A 22,274-nucleotide genomic window follows, 5' to 3' on the forward strand; every position below is an offset into this window, starting at 1 on the left:
CCTAAAAGAAGAAATAAAAGACTGTTTATTCTAAGACACGGATACAGTCTCAAGTCTTCAGCATAACACTATTAACTTTGCAGAGCAATCATCTATCCATTTACAAATCCTATACATATTACCTATGTACATAGAATGGTAGAAATTCGACAAAGCCAATATTCCCTACTAACAACCGTAACCAACAGTATAAATAGGAGGTATTAATGGCCTCCTTAAAACACCAGACACTTCCTACAAATATATAGGACCAGACAATCTGGTTCTTCTCAGATAGAAGGACCAATTTACATAACATGAATAAAATTGTCGCTAAAATTCAGTGTAAAAAATGGTCTTTTGGTCCTGAATGCAGCGTTAATGCAGCAACGAAAATTATAAACAAGTCCCAAACAAAAACGAGAAAGCAAACTGCGTGAAACCATGCGAATAATATACTCTAGAAACTCAGTTTAAAACCTAGGCCATTGAGTTTAAAAACCCGAACAGGGCTGTTTCATGCAAAAGTTGCAAAAAAATGTACAGCCCACATAAAAGTCCGCAAAACGAAAGTTAGTTGTTAGTGTACAGACAACAAAAAAAGACACTGAATAAATAACGCCTCCGAGGTTTAAGCTTTGAGTTTAATGTTTTTTCTGACCGTATGTGGAATGATATTTTGATTTGCAACGGGTCTTATTTTTTAGTAGCTGTTTTGACGCGGTTTCATTCGCTTCACGGGGACACTTCTTCCCGTACCGGGATGAAATATAGCCTATCTTACTCGATGACAGTGTAGCTTTCCAACAGTCAAAGGATTTTTCCAATTATTTAAGTAGTTTTCGAGCCACCAAGGTATCGACAAACAAAAAATGTTTCCTCTGTATAGTATTAGTATTGCCCATTTTTGTTATCAATCAAGACCAATCTTTGACAGATGTGGCAAGGAACCCAAACACATCATTTGTTTAATAGTAACTGATTGTTTTGATCACCTTTGGTTATTTGACCTGCAAGAAGCCGCCTGACCTCTCTTCTAATTTTTGATTCATCTGTGGTTAAACAAACAAACAAAAAAAATTATCCTCTTCATTATATCAGTATAGATATGTAGGTAAATTGTCTGTAACACATTGTGTGAATGTTTTGGAGTTTCTACTGAATTTTTAACTCGGTTAAATCGTCGGGATTTGCTAAAGTTAGCTGTTTGAAATATTTAAACGATGTTCCCGAAATAATTTTGGTTGCAACCTGTTGTCATTCTATTTTCATTACGGATAGTGTAATGGGCAACTATTTAATTGAATTTTGTTACAATATGTGACACTAAGCTATTTTCGGTTATACAATATCTATTATTATGTAGATAGATTGGTATTTAATAAAAGATTATCCCTACTAATATCATAAATATGCGAAAGTAACCCTGTCTGTCTGTTACGCTTTCACGTTTAAACCACTGAACTGTTTTTAATAAAAATCGGTACAGAGATAGAGTTGACATTAAGAAAGAACGTAGGATAGTTTTTATCCCGGACTTTTGAAGAATTCTCTTGGAAACGCGATATAGCCGAACTCTACGCAGGCGAAGCCGCGGGCGGAAGCTAGTTAGAGTATAAAAGCCGTACACTAATATATTAATATTCGTTATTGAAAAATATTACAAAGGAATCCATAAACTTAATTAAAGAAAAATACCCTAAGATACTACAGTAATATCATGTTATAACTTTAATCAAAGCAAAAAGGTTTCTTCAACTATTCCTTTATGTAAGTTAAACAATCATACTAATGTTGTAAATGCGAAAGTTTGTATATGTTACTGTAAAATCCCGAACTATGCTATATCCTAAGATTTTCCAGTACATACATGCGGATGGCTGGCTGTATGGAAGTTTGTTCCTATTTCACGTAAAAATTACGAGATGGATTTTGATAAATCTTGGCTGTAATATAGCTTATATATCAGAATAATATATTTGGTACCACTGGTAGATTCCATAAAGATACCAAAACCTTCAAGCGAGATATAAGAGTACCAATACAACTCAAATACTTCGGAACAGAAACATATCTAGCACAAACGCATCAAAACCGATATCATCACTCAACTGAAAATCGACACAACCCTTTCCTTTTATCACTTCCAGAATATTCAAAAACATATGTTTACAGATGTTTCATCTGAGGAAAGCGGGTGAGATATACTTGTGTGTGTAAATGTACATACACACTGTCTTTGTAATGACTCGGCGATTTGACCACTACTGAGCGCTCATGAGCTTACGCATACAAAGACAATGGGCGCATGTGTACTTTCAACCAATGACATGTAATGACTTTATTTCGGTGAGCACGATAAATTACGACGATCTTTGGTAGTCGTTACGGGCAGTCAGAAGCCAGTAACTCTGATAAATCAGTCTTACCTAGGGGTAGGCTCGGGAGATGTGTGAATAGTGTATGCACATCATATTATATTTATTACTATAGTACGCGCCAAATAAACTTGTAATAAAGGTCATTCAACCGCCCTGCCGTCAGGGGCGCATCACCTGTCCGCCATTTTGTAACAATGTCCTTCCGTCATTTCGAATTTGGAATGCGCTTGTCTGCCCATATTTGAACTAAAAACGACTGATCATAATTTTGCCCAAAGGTTTGTAATCCTTTGCGACAAGGACGCCTCTTACCACGATACACTTGTCTTGATCGTGTTAGCGACACTGCCCATACATTTTTTTCGTATCGTTTTGAAATATTGGGATACATTAGTAGAAGGAGGTGAACAAACTTTATTACACGCTTATTTGGCGCGTACTATAGCCGTTTTCCCGCGGTTTCACCCACGTCCCGTGGTAACTACTGCCCGTACCGGAATAAAATATTTATAACCTATGGTACTCGTGGATAATGTAGCTTTCGAATGGTGAAAGAATTTAAAAAAATGGTTCAGTAGTTTTTGAGCTTATTCATTACAACCAAACAAACAAACAAAGTTTTCCTCTTTATAATATTAGTATTGACTAGCTGTTGTCCGCAACTTCATCTGCGTGGGCAATATAGAATTGCCGAAATATTTACTACTTATCTCGTTTATTATCTGAAGATTTGAAAACTACCGAGCACTCCTGAGCTATCGCGTACAGAGACACATGCATGTACATTTCCACACACACAAGCAAGTCTAACCCGCTTAAAAGATAAAAGATCTACACAGAAGGACCAAATATAACAACGAAAGCATTTACAAATGTAATAATACCCTCGAAACAAAACATTTTAAGATATATCGCTAGCTGACACAAAGGAGCAGAAACCGAGTTGAACCTATCGTGATTAAAACGGAGCACTCTCAAAGGGCGGAGTTAGGAGATCAGAATTAATGTGGTTTTAGAACCAAGTTCGGGTATGTTTAGATTGTCACTGTTTTGTGGTGTTGGACTTTAATGTAAATATGGTGTTGTAAGAATAGATGTCATTAGGAATGAGGAACATTCTTTTTATTTACATAAACTCACGCTAATCGGGAACTAAATATATGTATGTATATAATCGGGTCCGCTTTGAAAAAATATTTCAATGATAAATTAACTTATTATACTATTCAGAAAGGTATATCATCATCTCCCGAGCTTTTTCCCAACTACGTTGGTAGGTCGGCTTCCAGTCTCAACGGGTGCAGTTAAGTACCAGAATTTTACAAGGCTATATGTTACCATTTGAATTTTTCCTTTGGACGCGAACAATACTGCGAATATTAACTATTACAAAAAAGCTTGTAAAAAGAGTTTGAACTCTTTAATTACTTGTTTTAAATTGCGCGAAATGAAGATGAAATCGTTATATCGATGCTACATGAAGCCACAGTTTAAACAAATTATTATAATGCTTTGAAACAACGGCCACATCCAACAAAACGATACAACATACTACCTACATCACAGCACACACACATACATACACAATCTAGCGAGAACTTCACGCACACATACCCGACTGAACAGTACCTTTTCGAGTGCAATCAGTAAAACAGTGTCGACGCAATTGGCGACTGGTTTGCGTGTCGCCAGATCGATCCCCGTATTGAGCAAATGTTTTTGGACTTGTCAACAATTTATTTGTCACTAGCTGTTGCCCGCAACTTCGTCTGCAATATAGAATAGTCAAAATACTACATATCCCGTAGGTGCATTCTTTCACGTGACAGTATAATTAGGATTAGCACTTAGCAGTCGCATAGATTCATTGATCAAGGTTGTGTTGTGGATGTGACCATTTATCTAAACAAAAGAAGTAAAGTTTGTGACGTTGTGGATGTCTCTGGATCTAGCCATTTGTCATGACTATGAGATTTTAGTGTTCGTATAGGATTTGTATAATATAGAAGTGGTGATTTAGTCTTATAGTATCATAGCGTAGTTGCTGTGCATGGGGTCTCGGGTTTGATTCTTTAAAGACGTTTTCACAAAGTGGCCCGGAGATTGATACACTTGTGCACTCACTCCGTGGCTGAATACTTATCAAATAAATTAATTTATTGAAGGTTTTTTAGGTCTAGAAATTAAGTTTACTTCTTTATAGATCATCATCCTCCGAGCCTTTTTCCCCAACTATTTTGGGGTCGGCTTCCAGTCTAACCGGATGTAGCTGAGTACCAGTGCTTTTCTTCTTTACAGATATATTTATTAAATTGTATTTGTTGAAATGCTTGAAAATATCTGAACAAATACAGAGAAGTGTATTCAAGCGAGAGAAAAAGAAAGAAAAGCTTTTCTGAGAAACGTAAAATCTGTGTATGTTAAGAGCATCAGGAAAATTGAGATTTATAAAATATATGGATATCGGATTTAAATGGAAATGTGTAATGTAAAACTTAAAAAGAATCGTAATAATTATATTACGTACATACATAGGTATTTCAAACAATTATAAAGCTGAATATCAAGCTTAATTTTACTGCGAGTTTTAGCCTTGAACGTTTAGACAAAATCTTATATAATAGATTCTTCTAGAACCCGGAGAAAAGTAATAAATAATACCATTTTCTCTTTTCCCAAGTCGGGATTACCTTAAAACTTTATGAATAATTTGAAAACATTAAGAACTCAAGCAACTCGTTTTTAAAATCAAGATAATCTTCTTTAATCTAAGAAAGGTCATCTAAGAAATGTCTAGTAATTTTAAAGAATCTTTGTCTGTGCCATAGAGTTAGGGAGTTTTAGATGTGACATTTTATTTTAAGTAAATTACACAACATTTTGCATGAATAAAAATGACAATTTATTTTGTTCAGTAAAACTCTGAATAAAGTTACTAAATTGGCGTTAAAAAATATTTGAAGTTTCATGTTTAACATACTGAATGTTTTTTTTTAAATTATTCCATTAATAATCTGGCTCAGTTGTTAGTTAAAGTAAAGTTAGCAACAGTGAGTATTAATGCTATGTTGTAATCATTAAAACATAAATAATCAAGTAGTAATTACTATATGTAATAATAGGGGTTAAAGTATGAAATTGCCGATTTGTACTGAAAACCTAAATTGTATTTTTTTTAAATTTTTAACAAACTTATTTAATCAAAATAGTTGCCATTATTATCTATACATTGCGGTCATCTAATAAGAAGGTCATTTATGCCTTTACGATAGAACTCTGAGGATCTAGACTGCACAAACAGTGTGAAAGAATTTTGTTCTGCCTCCTGGGAAGAAACTTCTTGTGACGTAGATAATTGTCCAAATCACAAAAAAAATGGTCGTCCGTTAGAGCAAGGTCTGGCGAATATGGAGGAAGACGAATAGTTTCCAACTGCAGTTCCTGAAGAGTTAAAACGGTTTATTTTGCTGTATGAGGCCTCGCGTTGTCATGGAGCAATAGCGGTGAAGGTCGATTCATGAGTCGTGGCTGTTTTACTGCTAATTTTTTCAACATTATTCGGTGTTCGGCTGGGTATCTGGGTAGTTTGACTAGGATCGGCGTTCACCGTCTCTCTTAATTTCTCGTTAATCACCTGTCAGGCGGTCTTTCTCATGGCTCGTTCTTCAAGTCGAAGTTTCCACCACGAAAGCGTTTAATCCAAAATCGCACGGCGCGTTCTTTAGCAGACACCTCTTCAAATGCAGCATTGATATTGCGGGCTGTTTCTGCCGTTCAATCCCGCGTCGGAACTCATATTCAAAAATTACTCAAATTTTCGCAGTATCCATCTTTCTTGTTTAAGTTGAATAACAAAAACAATTGAACATCGATAATCAAATGTTTCACATTTTTTAAAAGAAGAACATCACAGAAACCACGTGAAAAAAGTTCCATTCGAAAACCTCAAACCATGAAGACTCTATGGCAATTCAAAAACCTACTAGAATAAAACGGCAATTTCATACTTTAACCCCTAATACTATTTCTCCACCAAACAAAGAAGACTTGCAGAAAACGCCTAAGGCGTTAAATCCGCCGTTAATTACTATATGTAATGCTTTTTTTCTCCGCTACTCAAAGGTAGACTGACAAAAAACACCTAGGGCGTTAAGTCCGCCGTTGTAAAAAATGTGCAAAAAGTATTTAATAAATAAATAAATGTGTGAAAAATAAAATAAATAAGCATCAACAGTTTTGCCCACACAAAACTTATAACCTACAAGCCGCCTCTATAATTTTACCCACTCTGTGGCTTGTACCCGCCGATTTCATTAGTGGCCTTCCAAAGCCAGATGGTGTACTCATTTGTAGAAATGAGTTTACTCAAATGATCTTACAGCTTAGTCTCACGTAGTCCCTTAGAGGGTTACAGTGGCTTGTGGCTCGTGGCAACATTGAAGTTTTGCTGAAGGTCACATCTAGTTGGGTTAGTTCGTTGTATGTTGGTTGCTATGGCAACTGTATGTTGTTTTTCGAGATTATTTAAATAAACATGTTGTAAGAAAAATGTAAATGGCTTACACTTGTTACAAAAAATAATAATTATATCGCAGTGTGTCTTAGGCTAACAATTTGTATTGCTAACTTAATATGAGTGTTTAACAAAAAACAGATGAAGAAAAAGAAGAAATTCTTAGCTGTAGGTACAATTAAGTTTCTACCAATTTTGACCCTTATTTTCTGACCCGCATAAACCACAATAAGAAGTCCAAAAAACTTTCTATAAATCGCAAAAGAATTCGAATTAAACCGCTATGTGGCTAAAGACCAAAACTAATACCTTTTATCCTTGAAGAAAGGCTATAAGTCGAAACTGGGAACAACAAGGAAACTTTTGTCCGATTGTGAGAAAATAAGTGACGATATATTGTTGGCTTACATTGTGTAAAGGAATTTTTGAACTAAACAACGTGGGGAATTTAACGTAGAAATGTTTTAGAAAGACACAACCGGTCAAGTGTGATTTGGAGATATCACTCTTTTGAAGAAAGAAATGTATTTAATAATATAGAATGTCTTGTTATGCCTCATTTTAGAGAATCATAATGTCGAGACACTTTAGCACATAGGTACGGTTGGTTAGCCCCAACGTTAATTATTAACTAGCTTGTGTTCTGTATACTAATACAACTGAAAAAGTACATTATACTTACTACAAGTATACCCACATATTATTGAAACCCGACCACTGCCAACAAACATGCTCATTTCGCAAATATTGACAATACCTACAGGGCATCAAACACGGGATCCTCTGTTCGGCAGCCCGAAGGTGATCATTGAACCAACAGGATCGTCAATGAATCTAGTTGACACAGTTATTCTATAAACAAAGCAATAAAAATAAGTTGATAGCTATAAAAATTCCTGATACAACCAGCTGTGAAAACAAGCAATAAGTATTATATCATTTTTACCATTTTTAAAAACCCCTAAAAAAAAAATTGAAAGTTATTCTTGGGGTCTGTGAAAATAAAATACAATTGCGAACGTTGTTTCCGGAAAAACGCCTTCCTTCTTCGGAAGTCGGGGCCATTAAATTATGTTTGGTGTAGTCCTTAAAAATAAATTTTATAAGCGACTTTTTTAACAACTCCATGAAAAAAAAAAATGTGTTGTTTATTACTTAGACTTTTCGTAATTTTTATATGCATTTCTTCTGAAAATCATTCGCTGAGATCGTCAAAACTAAATGGCGATCGTTGACAACGGCGGTTCTCGTATAAGGAGATCAGCCAGCTGCGCAGGACATGTTGTAGTGTACAAGCATTCGCGCTGACACAGGTGCACTCACTATTCCTTCACTCTCATAGCCCGATGGGACGGCAATCCGACACGACCGGAGAGAGATCAGATCACTCATTATAATTTACCTATAATTAGAACTTTTCCCTATAATCAACAAACCACCTGACACGAAAATTAATTCCTTAATTAATTTTCATCGAAACTTACACCGAAAATCATTCACAGAGCTCCATAATTTGAAACCGAAATTTTCCGAAATTAGCAAAATCTCTCAAAGAACAGAAACAAATTCAATTACAACTTACCTGAAAATCTATTGACCAAAGTCTGGACACGAAACAATTTCGAACTACAAAAGTAGAACTTATTCTCACGAAAATCCATAAAATAGATTAGTATTCCACTCGTTTTGTATCTCAAAATAGTTTCTGTAATTTATCCCGAAATTCAGCCTGAAAAGTAATTCGACCTACCTTTTGGTTCAACGAAATGAGATCGCTACAAAATAACTCATGTGTAAAATTTAGCCAAGTTCTGCAAACCTTTTAATTTTGAGCTTGAGAAAATTAAATTTCAGACATAAAATCTGCATTAGGATCAAGTATTAGGAGTACTTGAACACTGCAGACTAAACAGTCGGCCAACAATTGACAGATGTATCATCCATCCTCCGAGCCTTTTTCTCAACTATGTTGGGGTCGGCTTCCAGTCTAACCGGATTCAGCTGAGCTGAGAGAGCAACCATTCATCTTCATACTGACTTATGAGCCGAAACAAACTATCGGTCGACTAAAAGTTTGCCGTGTACTTGTACTTTAAGAATACTAGCTATTCTACAAAATACACTCGGGCATTTAGACACTTTAAATCCATTTAATTGTTTAAATCTAGTTTTTAAGTCCAATTTCTAGCTTTCATTGGCATCATTTAAGAAAATGAGGTCTAGATATTGTTTCGGGGAACCTACTTTTGTACTTAATATTATATAAGCGAAATATCAGGCTATATTGTATTTTCAACAAATTCTTGTCTAGAATATTATTGTATAGAATATTTAGAACTTTGTTTTGATGTTAAAACCTTATATTGAATGTTATACTTTCTGTCTGGATATTATTTAATATCAAACTTATTGATTTTACTTTACTCACTCAGGTAAAAATCACTGAACATATTTTCCTGAAGCTTTACAGATATAGCTTCTAGGTGAATTCCCGAAGATTTCTAAAGAAACGAGTTAACCCGAAAGAAACAAACAATTTTATTATATAGGAAAAACAAGTAAATCTGAGAGAAGCAACTACTTTTAATACTATTTCAATTATACCTAATATACTAATTATAATACTTAGAAGGGGGAGGCCTATGTTCAGCAGTGGACGTCCTATGGCTGAGATGATGATGATGATTAATTATGTATAATTTAATTTCGCTTAAACATGGTACCTCTACCGTGCCCCCAAATATTAAAAGTACAAAGCCCGCTAAAAAGCATAGCCTAGTTACAAAAAAATACCAAATTGTGGCGGTTTAAACTGGTATAAACTAGTTTAGCCTCGGGTGCTTGGTAATAAAGTTGTGTAATACACTTTTCTACAAAGTAGGTAATTTATTCGGCTCGCTATTATAATTTTTGGTCCTATTAGTGGAAAAAATGGTTCCAGTGTGTTTTTAGGGTACATTTTCTGAGGAGTTTTTAACATCGCGTACCTACGTGGAGGTATATTAAACTTTATATGAAAAAATATGTCTGCTATTATATAGTAGGAATTCAGGTTTGAATAAGTTTTTTATTTATTTATTTTATTAAAGACCACCACCAGTTTCACCCGCGACCCGGCAACTTCTGTTCGTACCGGGACAAAATATAGCTTATGTTACTCGGGAAGAGTGTAGTTTTCCAAAAGTGAAAGAATTTTTCAAATCCGATCAGTAGTGGCAGAGCTTGTAGAGCACATACAAAAAAACCTCTTTATTCATTAATTTATTTAACCAGTTATGTACACAGTAAACATACACAAGAAAGAAGTAGAAGTAACATAAAATAGTACAAATGTAGCACTTATTTCTAATGAAACCTCTTCCAGCAGACCCGTAGTAGGAGTGTTCTTTATTAGTGTAGAAGACTTCAAAATTTCGAAAACCGTGTGGATTTTTTTTTAATATGTTGAAATTCATTTTTCGAGTTTACCTCCTCGATTGTGGAAGCCGTTTTTGAACACATTGTTTTTCAGAGCAACCTCCATTTTTCTGACATAAAACTGTCACTAACACACACCACAAAACTATTTTCATGCAAAAATCTTGTCAAACCTCCGCTCCGTTCCGTTACTGTATGAAAAAATATCAAAGTAATATTCATATTTCAAGCAGAGATTAAAACTACAGAACTCATCAAGCAAGATATTTTAACTGTTACTGTTACAGCCTTTTTCATCGTCCCACTGCTGGGCTGCGGCCTCCTCTCACACGGAGAAGGATTGAGCATTAATCACCACGCTTGCTCAATGCGGGTTGCTGATTTCAGACTATACAGTCCAGGTTTCCTCAAGATGTTTTCCTTCACCTTTTTATCGGCCATTGGTGTCAAAAATATACTTAGAAAGTACATACAAACTTAGAAAAGTTGTATTGGTACTTGCCGGAACTGGAATCGAACCCGCGCCCTCATACTCGAGAGGTTGGTTTTTTACCCACTAGGCCACCACGAATTCGAACAGAGATTAAAACCACAGAATTCATCAAGCAAGATATTTTCACGTCAGTCAAATATAGCCTTTGTTACATCTTTACTTGTGACCGAAATAGATTCTTAATTAAGTGTCAATCATTCTAAGAGCGGTTCCACAATAGAAGATTTTGACGCGTTGCAAAAATGGTTTCAACTGTTGACAATTGTTTGTTTAAAATGATGAAAAACTGAGCGGACAATCTGCTAGTGTGATAGTGTTGTTAGTAACAAGACATAAATGAGGTAGTCATAGAGTTATAAACATCAAAGTGGTTAGATATGACAGACACAAAGTTAGTTAAAGAATTATTTCTCGTCTATACGTATAACTAAGGCTATACATAAGACTTTACATATTAAGGCTATAATAAGGCTAAGGGTAGTTATGTATTGACATTCCTCAAAACAGTTTTATGACATTACTAGCTGTTGCCCGCGACTTCGTCTGCGTTGGCAATTTGGAATTGTCAAAATACTACTTATGCCGTAGCGTAGGTGTATTCTTTTACATAACAATATAATTAGGATTACTACTTAGCAGCAGCACGGGTTGATCAATCAAGGTGGTGTCGACGATGTGTGACTATTTATCTAAACAAAAGAAGTAAAGTTTGTGACGTTAAGGAAATGTCTGGATCTAGTCAACCGATTTGGAAAATTATTACGTAATTCTCACATAAAACAAAGGTCTGACAAAGTTGTCATTTGTACATTTTCTGCAGCAGCTGCGACAAATCAGGAGCCAGAAAATCTGTCAAACAGTTTTACTGACCATGGATAACGCGGTGTTTAGTTCACTGGGTTGAAGAGATCAGATAGGCACTCCAAGTAAACATTGGTACTCAAAAAGATTCGGTTTGACTGGAAGCCAACACCCACACAATTGAGGAATAGCTAGGTGGATGATGACTGAGTCATCAGGCAAGCGCATAGGTTCACTACTTGTATTTCAGGGATTTTCTGTGCACTCACTCACTCTGTTATGTTGGAATTCCACCGAAATGTTTGCATTAGTTCACGATCAGGTAAAGTATACGTCCGAGAGAGTAAGTCCAATTCGTGTGTTGGCACTTGATGCCTGCAGTTCTTCCAAGATTTTCAAAATGTACGCTCGCAATTTGTCATTTCTTGGTGGAGCCAGCAGATCAGAAGAAACATAAGTGCTGTGTATACTGTGCGTCACTACTGCTCAACGGTAAAATTTCGTCTTTATAAATAGCACAAACGTTCGCTCTCTTGCGGAGGATGTTTAAATACCATATTATGTGTCACACGTAGGTAAACAGGACAACAGTATATTATCATCGAACCGCTTTCAAAGATCTGATGAGTGAACAGACCAGAACTGACTTGATCGCCTCGAGAAAATCAGAGCTCTATGAAGCGATCATTCGCTTTGGTTCCTACTGTTATTGTGGTTTCTGAAAATGTATTCAATTAACCAACGATGAATATAATTCTTAGCAGGCCGACTCTTTTGACTTCTCGAAAATCATAACGTTGGTTTTTGTGCAATGCACAAACGGAAATTCGATATATTACACATTCGATATTCACACTTCTACAGAATTGATATTAAAAGGTTTGACAACGGGCTATAGTAGCGTAGTTAAACTAACTGAAACAATTTTAGTGATCCTTCAATAAAGTTAGAGAAGCGGGTGTGCATGATGAACATTAAGAGTTGGTAAATACGTTATGAAGATGACCTAATTCATTACTATTCTACCTGTTCATGTACCACAGAACTCAAGTTAAGGTGGAGAAAAGGATTACCAAGCTCCCAAAGGCCTGGGCATTTGCAACACGTTGCATGGCATCCTGGAAAGTTACGTAATTCTCAGCCATCAGTTTGAGCAGCGTGAGGGAGTGTCAGGCTTTGGCCCTAGTGGGCCTCGCAGGGGTTTGCTGAATCTCCTTGAGGGGCGCGTGAAATAACGGGTCTCCCAGAAGCCGGAAGGTCAAAACTAATCGCTCACGCCTACGGTGGCCGGGAGTCGTCTCTCGATATCCGGCTTTCGTGGTGTCTTACCGCAGTGGCTGGGATGAGAGTTGGGAATTTTCAGTCGCTCCGCCGCCTCATTCTTTGTCATCCCATTTCTTCTTGCTCCAGATCTTGGTTTAAACCGGGGCCGGGTGCGATAGGTCGCACAGTGGTGACACCCGGGCGCCACCTCCATGAGATCAGAGTTGGGAATCTATGTTTGCAAAAACTAATAGAACATTTAGCGAAAACACGTTTGATAGTAATTCTGTCTTTGTAACTGAATAATATAAATGATATAAACGTAGCTATATAAAAGGTGTTTTTTTAGACTCAGTCCGTGGGTCTGACTGTGACTCTTCGTAATTGTAAACGGTGTATTTGTGATATAATTCTTAGCTCGATGATTTGTGATCAGAAGTTGAAAGCAAGTATGTCTCTGGCCTGCGACGCGTAATTTGTACGTTTTCAGAACGAACGAACTCTTGTCTTCTGTTGACATCTTGTTGACGTATTGTGACAGGTAGTTATTCCCATTGATGTTAATTTTAGAAGTGACACAATGTTTTCGGTCGTATTTTGCCTACATTCTTCATTACTCAAAAAGTATATTAATAAGGACCTTCTTTAAGGATTTATATGTAAGTGAATTCAAAATAATGTAATATATTAAAACCAGAAACTTATTTTTAAGGATGTTTGAATATTAATTACAATGTTTTTTTTTTATAATAATAAAATCTTACACTCGCAATGCACTTTCAGTGTGATGCATGTTTGTTATTGGATGAAATGAATGGATATTCATGTTTATGAGAGGTATAGCTTATATTATGTCAGAACAACATATGTAGACTTTTTAAGAATGTGGGGAAGTTCATAATTTCTTCGGGACGTGGGTGCCGCTTCCCATGGGAACTACTGCCCGCACCGGGATAAAATATACCCTATGTTACTCGCAGATAATGTAGCTTTCTAATGGTGAAAGAATTATAAAAATGTCCCTGATGATGCGCTGATATTTCTTGTAGTGTTTTTATAGTAGCGAAATACACACGATGTCATATAATTTTTTCTTGAAAGTAAGAACATACCATGACAAAGTGAAGTCTGTTTTCATTGATATTTTATCTACTACCTGTTTTATGGCACATCTGTTTCTGCATGATTTTCTTCATCTATAATTTTAGGATATCATTTCTTTAAATTCAGTTTTTTGCTCAAGTTACTTATAAAAGCGTTATTTTCTATGTAAAGATTGATAATAGGCCGATAAACTTACAAAGTTCAACATTCAAATATGTGTCATTATTGCACCCGCTGTTGCAGAAACGTTAACAGAAATTATCGTTCATTGCTCATCCCCCGTAGGTGATAGCGTGATAATATATATCCTATATGTTGAACCGGCCCCCAGGTAATATTCATGCAAAATTTGATTTAAATCTATGCAGTACTTTTCGAGTTCAGTGAGACCAAACATACAGACAAACAGACAAACAGACAAAAATTCTAAAAACTATATATTTGGGTTCAGAATCGATAATAGATCACCCCCCAAGTATTCTTTAAAAAAAATATTCAATGTACAGTTTTGACTTTCCTATCATTTTATTATATGTATAGATGACAACTAAAATGAAAAAAAATTAAACTCAACATCAAAATGCCGGTGACGCAGATGAAGTCTTAAAACATTTCAATGCCTGTTCAAATGTTTTTTCATTCTATTGTTCATTCATATTCATATCGTTTCATTTCCATATCTAATGAAAGAAGCAAAAAAATATTTGCACGTTTCAGAAAACTGAATGCAAAATCTGTATTATAAGTCTGTCATTTATAGTTTTACAGATAGATATTAAAATTTTGATGAACCACTCTTATTCATAGCTTAAGAATGTAAATAACATTTCATTGACATTCACTCTAAGAGGACACTGCAAACTTTTAGTCGGCCGATAGTTTGTTTGGGCTCGTAAATCAGTATGAAGATGAATGGTAGTACGCACATTACAAAGATCAAGTATTTAGCCGGTATCAGACCGACTGAAAACTTTGACTGGAATCCAGACTTTCTTTAAAAAAAAATTGCTTATCATCGGGTCAACTGTCGGCAGACTGTTTAGTCTTCAGAATATGAGTACTCTAAATAGACTAAAAGCAGTCAAACCCAATTCAAAAAGGGCCTATATTAATGTTGGCACAGTTTATGGACCTTCAAAAAATTCAGCAGCATTTTGACGTTATTAAAAAATCCAGAGGGTCTTTATGTCGTGAATAAAAAATGAAACGATTTTGAAATTAAATGCTTAAAGGTCGAGTGTGAATTTAAAATTAGGAATGGACCCTTTTTTTATGGTGTACATTATATGAAAGTTGACGGTTGAAAAAAGGGTGACCATCAGGCGAAATGTTGACAAACAGACTTTTTGGAAACAGGGTACCCACAACGGGATTTATCATCTGTATTGAATGGGTTTCCAAAAACAAATGTGGTTCTGTCAAGGCTGGGAACCTTTATACATGTGTGTATATCTATGGCTTATTCCCTTTGAAAGGTGTGACTGTGTATATGGAACCATCGAATATTAAAATTGTGAATAACAAGTTGACATGATGGAGAGCTGACAGTTTATTTTGAAGATAATCGTGAATCTAAAGAACTTTTTTAGACGGTAAGCGGGCGAGATACTTGGTCGTCATGCGCTCTACCATTCATGACCATACTGGTTGACGAGCCCGATCAAACTATATCGGCCGACTTAAAGTATGCACTCAGATTTGACTCACCGCACACCGTCAATTACAGTTTATAAGATAGTTTTTGGAACAAATGGCGAATTACTTACTTAACTTTAATTTATAATATTCTGGTCTACCAGTAAAAAAATAAGCAACATCAAATAAGCAATAAAAAAATATATAAACTGAAATTGCCCACCATATCATACACCACATATGACTATGTAATTCAACAATCACAAAATAAAAATGAGAAACATAAATAAAAAAAATACAATAAAAAAGTTTCATTTCAAACTAAGTGTGTTTTTGTATTTTGAACGAGTCTCAGTATAATTGTAGGCCATAAAAAAAAATATGAACAAAGAAATTAAAGTAGTTATCTGGCGCCAAACAGACTGAAATACAGTACTGAAATATGTAATTTCAACGCACAAAAATATTTAGATAAAATGTTTTTTGTAGATTTTTCTTGAAGTTACGTACTTATAAGTCTGATAAAAGAGTTCAAGAGCTTAACTATTTTTTTTAATAGACCTCGGGTTTTTAAACAAAGTAATACAAGGTTCTTCATTTGCCAAAAGTGTAATGCCCATATCATTAAGAGCATAGTGCAGACCAAACTAGACAATTTTTTTACAAGAAAATCTTGATTCTGATCAAACTTTTCAGTTGGTTTGATTCATCTTCATACTGATTTTTGAACTCAAACAAATGATCGTCCGACTACAAGTTTGCAAAACTACTGAACGTATTTACTTCAATGAAATCAGGTGTTTTAGAGGAAAATGAGTTAAAAAGGTTGCTGTTGTTTAGTCCTTTCGTCAGACAGACAGACAAACACAGCTCCTTTGCATTTATAATAATATTTATGGATTCACTTGATAACTTTCCATGCCTAAAAATATACCTTTTTTGTACATACATTAGAATACATATTTTTTTTAATCATTTTATAACTAAACTTTTTATTTACCCAAAATACACCTAGATACAAAATATACTATCTACTTTCGACAAATAAGGCCTACTCCACATTATTGATAGCTCCTTCTAATTAACTCGGGCTGTCTCTAGAGAACTAGACTGTCTAAGAAAAGCCTAATAAAATTAATTAGCCGAAATATACTGGTGTTGTCTGGTAAATAAGTTTCTGCTACTTTTGTAGACTTTTAGTGTGCAGTAAAGTTGGTTTATTATTGTTTTTTTCTTGTTTTTCGAGGGTTGAAAGAGTTTTTGGTGAAGATGTTATTAGAAATAGCTAGTTATTCGTTTCATGATGTTAATATTATCTAGCGCTCTGAATTTGCCTGGGGTATGCATGCCTGATCTTAACTGATAAATCATTGTACGTATGGACAAAAATTACATGAAATCCGTGCAGTCGGTTTTGAGTTTATTCGGAATAGAACAAAAGACATCGGTACTGGTGGATTTTGTTTTATACTATAACTATTTCGTGTTTTTTTTTTTTATAAAAGAATAATCGAAGCAGTGTTTAGTAGCCTTTTTGCTAACTTATTAAAATGCTAGTTTCAATTTGCCTTTATTGCTGTAAATTTTATACTACTTAAAAATTAACGCATCATTGAACTATGCAATAACAATTTATCTTCATTCGACTATAATTTTAAATTAAAATATACTGCACGTACTTGCTACAAGTTTCTCAATTTAGTGCTGAAATTTAAATTCAATTAAGTAGGTACAAATCTAATTAGGTACACCTGCATGCATATTTACGATCTACAAGAGTTTAAAGCTACAATATAATAATTTTAATTACTTAATATAATGTTTGTGTAGAATCTTAACTAGAATTAATTTGACAAAGTGAATTTATTTGTTTACACAGTTAGGCAGTCTGAGTATACTAGTTAGAAACCCTATTGACAAAATTTTGTTAATATACTAACTAGAATATTTTTTGTTTGTTTGTTTGTTTATACCCCAGAGGCTCCGAGACTACGGGACCGATTTGAAAAATGCTTTCACGGCTGGGAAGCTACATTATCCCCAAAAATAAACCTACAACATTTATAACATTATCAATATATCGCAAGTATTGAAACACCCTTATATTAATGTAACCGAAGTGGTTATACAGAGCCGATACGCCTGTTCCCGACATGTAATATCCAAATTGTCTCTTAAAGGTTAACGTGTAATATCGACGCCAAAGAAAGAGATTATATTATGAAGAAAATGTGGGAAAAGTGTGTCATATTGTGGTGTATAGGTTAATTGATAGTTTTGTATGAAGTTAGGTATCTTATCAAGTTTTTCCGTCCATTAGGAATGGACGTAGGGCCTAAGTATTATTTTTCATCTATACTAATATTATAAAGCTGAAGAGTTTGTTTGTTTGTTTGTTTGAACGCGCTAATCTCAGGAACTACTGGTCCAATTTGAAAATTTATTTCAGTGTTAGATAGCTCATTTATCGAGGAAGGCTATAGGCTACTTTTTATCTCGGTACGGGAAGTAGTTCCCACGGGGTGCGGGTGAAACCGCTGGCAGAAGCTAGTAGTTTATAAAGTCACTAGCCATCGGTTTCACTTGCGTCCCGATAAACTATGTACATTTACGTGCTCTTTGAAGCACGGATATTGTATATTATAGGTATACACATACAATTATGTATTTAAAACGAAGTTGACCGTTTATGGAATTTACTATGTCTAACGTGAAAATTAGTTTGTGCTATCAAAAGCGCACAATTTCAATGCATATTAAATGTTTCTTTGAAAAAAAAAAAATGCGGTCAAAGCATATTGTTTTGATCAAATTACTACCCAATTAAATTATTTTTCCTCGACACCACTTTATTCTTTGTATATTTTTCCTGAAACAGCTATTTGGCCTAGTTCTTATAAGATATTTACTCTTCACATAGTCGTAAAGTTCAGTTTCAATTCAACCCTAAAACAATTGAGCTATCTGGTCTTCAAAGGGAGTAGGTATCTGTTCTACCATTTCTTCTTTCCAGCAATAAATATAGAAAGTGGTGACTGGTGGGCGTTTTTGAATGCTAACTGATCTAAGCTAGGGTGAGGCCCTACACAGCAATGTTTCAGCCTACGTTGAATAAATAACTTTATCTTTAACACACCCTTCTTTCCACAGGTCCTTCATCACCAACGCCCCCCACATCATCGGTGAAGCCCGACCAGAACGAGCTGACAGTCACCTTTCCCCCCCTCGAGGACCTGTACAGCAATACCCCTGAGAAACACTTCGGAACTGAGAACAATACTGTTGTGACGTCACAAACAGGATCCACTGCGTTATTGCCGTGTGTCATCAGGAATATTGGAGATGGAATTGTGAGTAGAAACTTATATTAACGAGTTTTTTTACATATCTAGTTTTAAGTGTAAGAAAGTGGTTGGTTTTAATATATTCATCACCAGCTTTGTTACGGTCCCACTGCAAAGGCATATACGTCATCTCATACAGAAAAGGAATGAGCATAAATCAAACTTGCTCATGACGGATACGTGAGTTTTATCGTCTCACGGCAGGGCACGGGCCTCTTCTCAAACAGAGAAAGAATGAGCGTTAATCACCACGCTTACTCAAAACAGATTGGTTGTGTTAGCCTTATGGACCCAGGTTTCCACAATTTTTTGTGTAGGTACATATGCTGTGGACTTGCCTCACATTCGAAAAACTATGCGGCAACATTTTTTATGGAACATCGCATACAAATTAAATTGCAGGAGTGTCTTAGTTTATAATTGCCTGTAAAAAAATGTCAAGCCTCTTTCTTCATAGTAAGCCCAGAGGAACAAAAGCTTAAGGACAAAATCTTAAAACTTACCCAACAATAAAAGTCAGAACCAAGAAACTTAACCCCAGTGAACTAACCCTATACATCAGAAACAAATCCAATTTCGGGCTTAAAGCCGGATTTTTTATCCCAGAAAATGTTAATCACACTTATCTAACCGTTGGCTTATTACTGGCTAAATTAATGAGTTGGCTATATTTAACCGCCAGAACCCAGCTTAGTTTGAAACTCATAAATTTTCAGCCATTTACATTTCGAAATAGAGTAGCTTTAACGTAAAACTATATTTGGAAGGTTATTTAAGAGTTAGGGTAGGGTAAGGCTGAAGCGGTAGCGGATAGCGGAGTCGCTTGAGAGTGTAGAGTAGCGGGTAGCGGGTTAATATTTTTCAGCAAATATTCTTTAGTATGGAGGAATGTACACTTACAATAAAAAAGAGACCGGAGCCACGTACATAAGTATCCTTAGTACAATAAAAAATAAAACTATCTAAACTATATTTACAAAATAAGTACATAAGTTTTAGATAGAAGTCAGGGGGGCTTCAATAACAGAAACACTTACTTATGTACGTCTCATTAGAGACTAGAAAATCATCTAAGACTCAAATCTTGTTCAACAAATAACCAAACCATTCTTTTAGGTATAGTCGGATACTTTACTTGTAACATCTTCTCAAATCCAATGACTAAGTTTAGTCTATCTTATGTAAAATGTTTTGTAATGTTATCAGTATTTTGACATCGCTTAAAAGTGTCTACTTACGTCACTTCATATTCCAATTATTTATATGTACAAAAGTTAAAAATTAATCATCATTCCAAAAGCTTAGTTTAACCCACCAACAGACAAAACAAAATACACTGGCGGCGTGCCAAAAACTCGACACACCTTATACCGACTGTTGTCAAACCGTTTCAGAGCGGTTATAATCCTGTAAACGTCAGTCGCATTTTAGATTTTATTAATATTTCGACATCATTTTATATAATACATACCCTAGCTCATAATATTTAAATTTCTGGTATGTACAAAAGTTAAAAATTAATCATCATCACTACAGCTTACTTTAATTCCGCAACAGCCAAAACAAAATACACTGGCGTGCCAAAAACTCGACACACGTTATACCGACTGTTGTCAAACTGGTTCAGAGCGGTTATAATCCTGTAAACGTCAGTCGCATGCGTCAGACCTGTGACGTCACGGGTACACTAATGGAAGGTTGTTTGTTTTTATTTTGGAAACTAGTTTCGGTCGGTTTTTTGCGGTTTGGTTTGTTTATTTTTGGAATTTTATTTTATTTAGAACAAGAGTAGTAAATATGGTAGAGGTGATAAATAAAGGTGTAGGACTGTAGGAACTTATGGCAGGCCTCTGTCACTCGACGTACTTGCGCGCGTTAAATGCCTACCGCTCGCTGGGTTACCGGTAGCCCCACGCGGCACAGGGCTTTCGACAGCCGCTCGCGACGCGAGTTTTATGTTTATTATTTTAATTTGTGAACATGACGACCTCTGGCCAGTTATGTACTGTGCTTGGTTGCAGATCAAGTAAAACAAAAAATATAAAGCTTTCGTTTTTCCGTTTACCTAGAGATTTAGACAGGTCAGTTATTGTTTATTTTTTATTTGGTTTTTAAAATTATCTAATAAACTGAAGAACTATTTTGATTTGTGTAGGTGTATATGTGACTATTTTAGGAAAATATAAAGATTTCCAATTTATGTAAGTATAGGCATTTAGAAATATTTTATACATAGGAATATTTCTATTTTTTTAAGTAAAAATACTTATCTTCTTTGTCATTTTAAAAATAAGCGACTTACTTTAGATACTTAAATTATAGATACTTATACCTTATAATTAGTTGTACATGCAATGATTACCGAGTTTTGTAGCTAAAAACATTTCGAGTATAAGTAGGTATAGTTCTCGTCCAACTAAATGGTGGCTTGGAACATTGCATATAGGTATCGCAACGCAGAAACCAATTTTGGGTAAGTAGATATGTATCAGCGGTCAGCGGTGTTGTGCCAGGGGTAAAAGGTAAGTATAGAATACTTGCGTGTTCTGTGCTCGAAAAGTAGTTGGGCACCTCCATTGATCCGGGAAGTCAGTTACAAATAAGCGTAACTTTGTTGCCTATTTAATTGTAAGAGGCAACCCTACGCTCGTTGTCGGTACGGTCGCGGTCACTGAACTGTGCGCTATCGCATTGATATAACAATCGAGCGCTGGAGTTTTTAAGGTTCATTTTCTAACGCAGCTATGAATTTGTAGGTAGTTTTGGAACTTGTAGGTGCTTATAACAGTAGGTATGGACTTTTTTGTATGGAGTGATTTATCTGTTACGTAGTAACTATTATATAATCTGTGCTTATGGTAAAGACGGGTCAGCCTTTCATTACGTCAAAAAAAAACAAGAAGTATTTTCAATATGCAAAGTATAGGTCCAGTTGAAAACCAGCGTCAGACACTAGCTGGCTGGCGTAATGCTGAACTGGACCTATTTGGCGCAACCTTTTGTTCCTTTATTTTGTATTTATTTCTATGTGTCTGTATAGCTTGTGTTAATAAATATTTTTTCTTTCTTTCTTTTCTTTCTATATCAATCTTGTTTTTTTTTAGATATTTCTATACAAAATGACCAAACTCTGTTTTACTGAGACATTACCTCAATGAAAATCGCCATTTTTTTCTTTATTAAGGAGCTGGTCAAAATGAACCTAAAACAACCCTTTTTGCCAGTTGGGTAAAAGTCATTTGAATCCATCCCCCTAGTTATTAAAAACGACACAATTTTCAAAATCGCTCCGCTCATTGACCTCCTATATTACACCCGCTAACAACAACACCCCATCCTTACGG

General features: G+C 35.3%; 1 protein-coding gene across 1 annotated transcript in view; it reads left to right on the forward strand.

Annotated features, from left to right (window-relative positions):
• Positions 1-22,274, forward strand: part of LOC110371177 (uncharacterized) — a 111,200-nt gene that overhangs the window by 52,230 nt on the left and 36,696 nt on the right. Inside the window, exon 3 of the mRNA XM_064041277.1 lies at positions 18,737-18,936. Within this exon, the coding sequence (XP_063897347.1) occupies positions 18,737-18,936 (200 nt within the window). The remainder of the gene's footprint in view (positions 1-18,736; positions 18,937-22,274) is intronic.

This window comes from Helicoverpa armigera, chromosome 24 (genome assembly GCF_030705265.1).
Source record: "Helicoverpa armigera isolate CAAS_96S chromosome 24, ASM3070526v1, whole genome shotgun sequence".
NCBI classification, from domain to species: Eukaryota; Metazoa; Arthropoda; class Insecta; order Lepidoptera; family Noctuidae; genus Helicoverpa; species Helicoverpa armigera.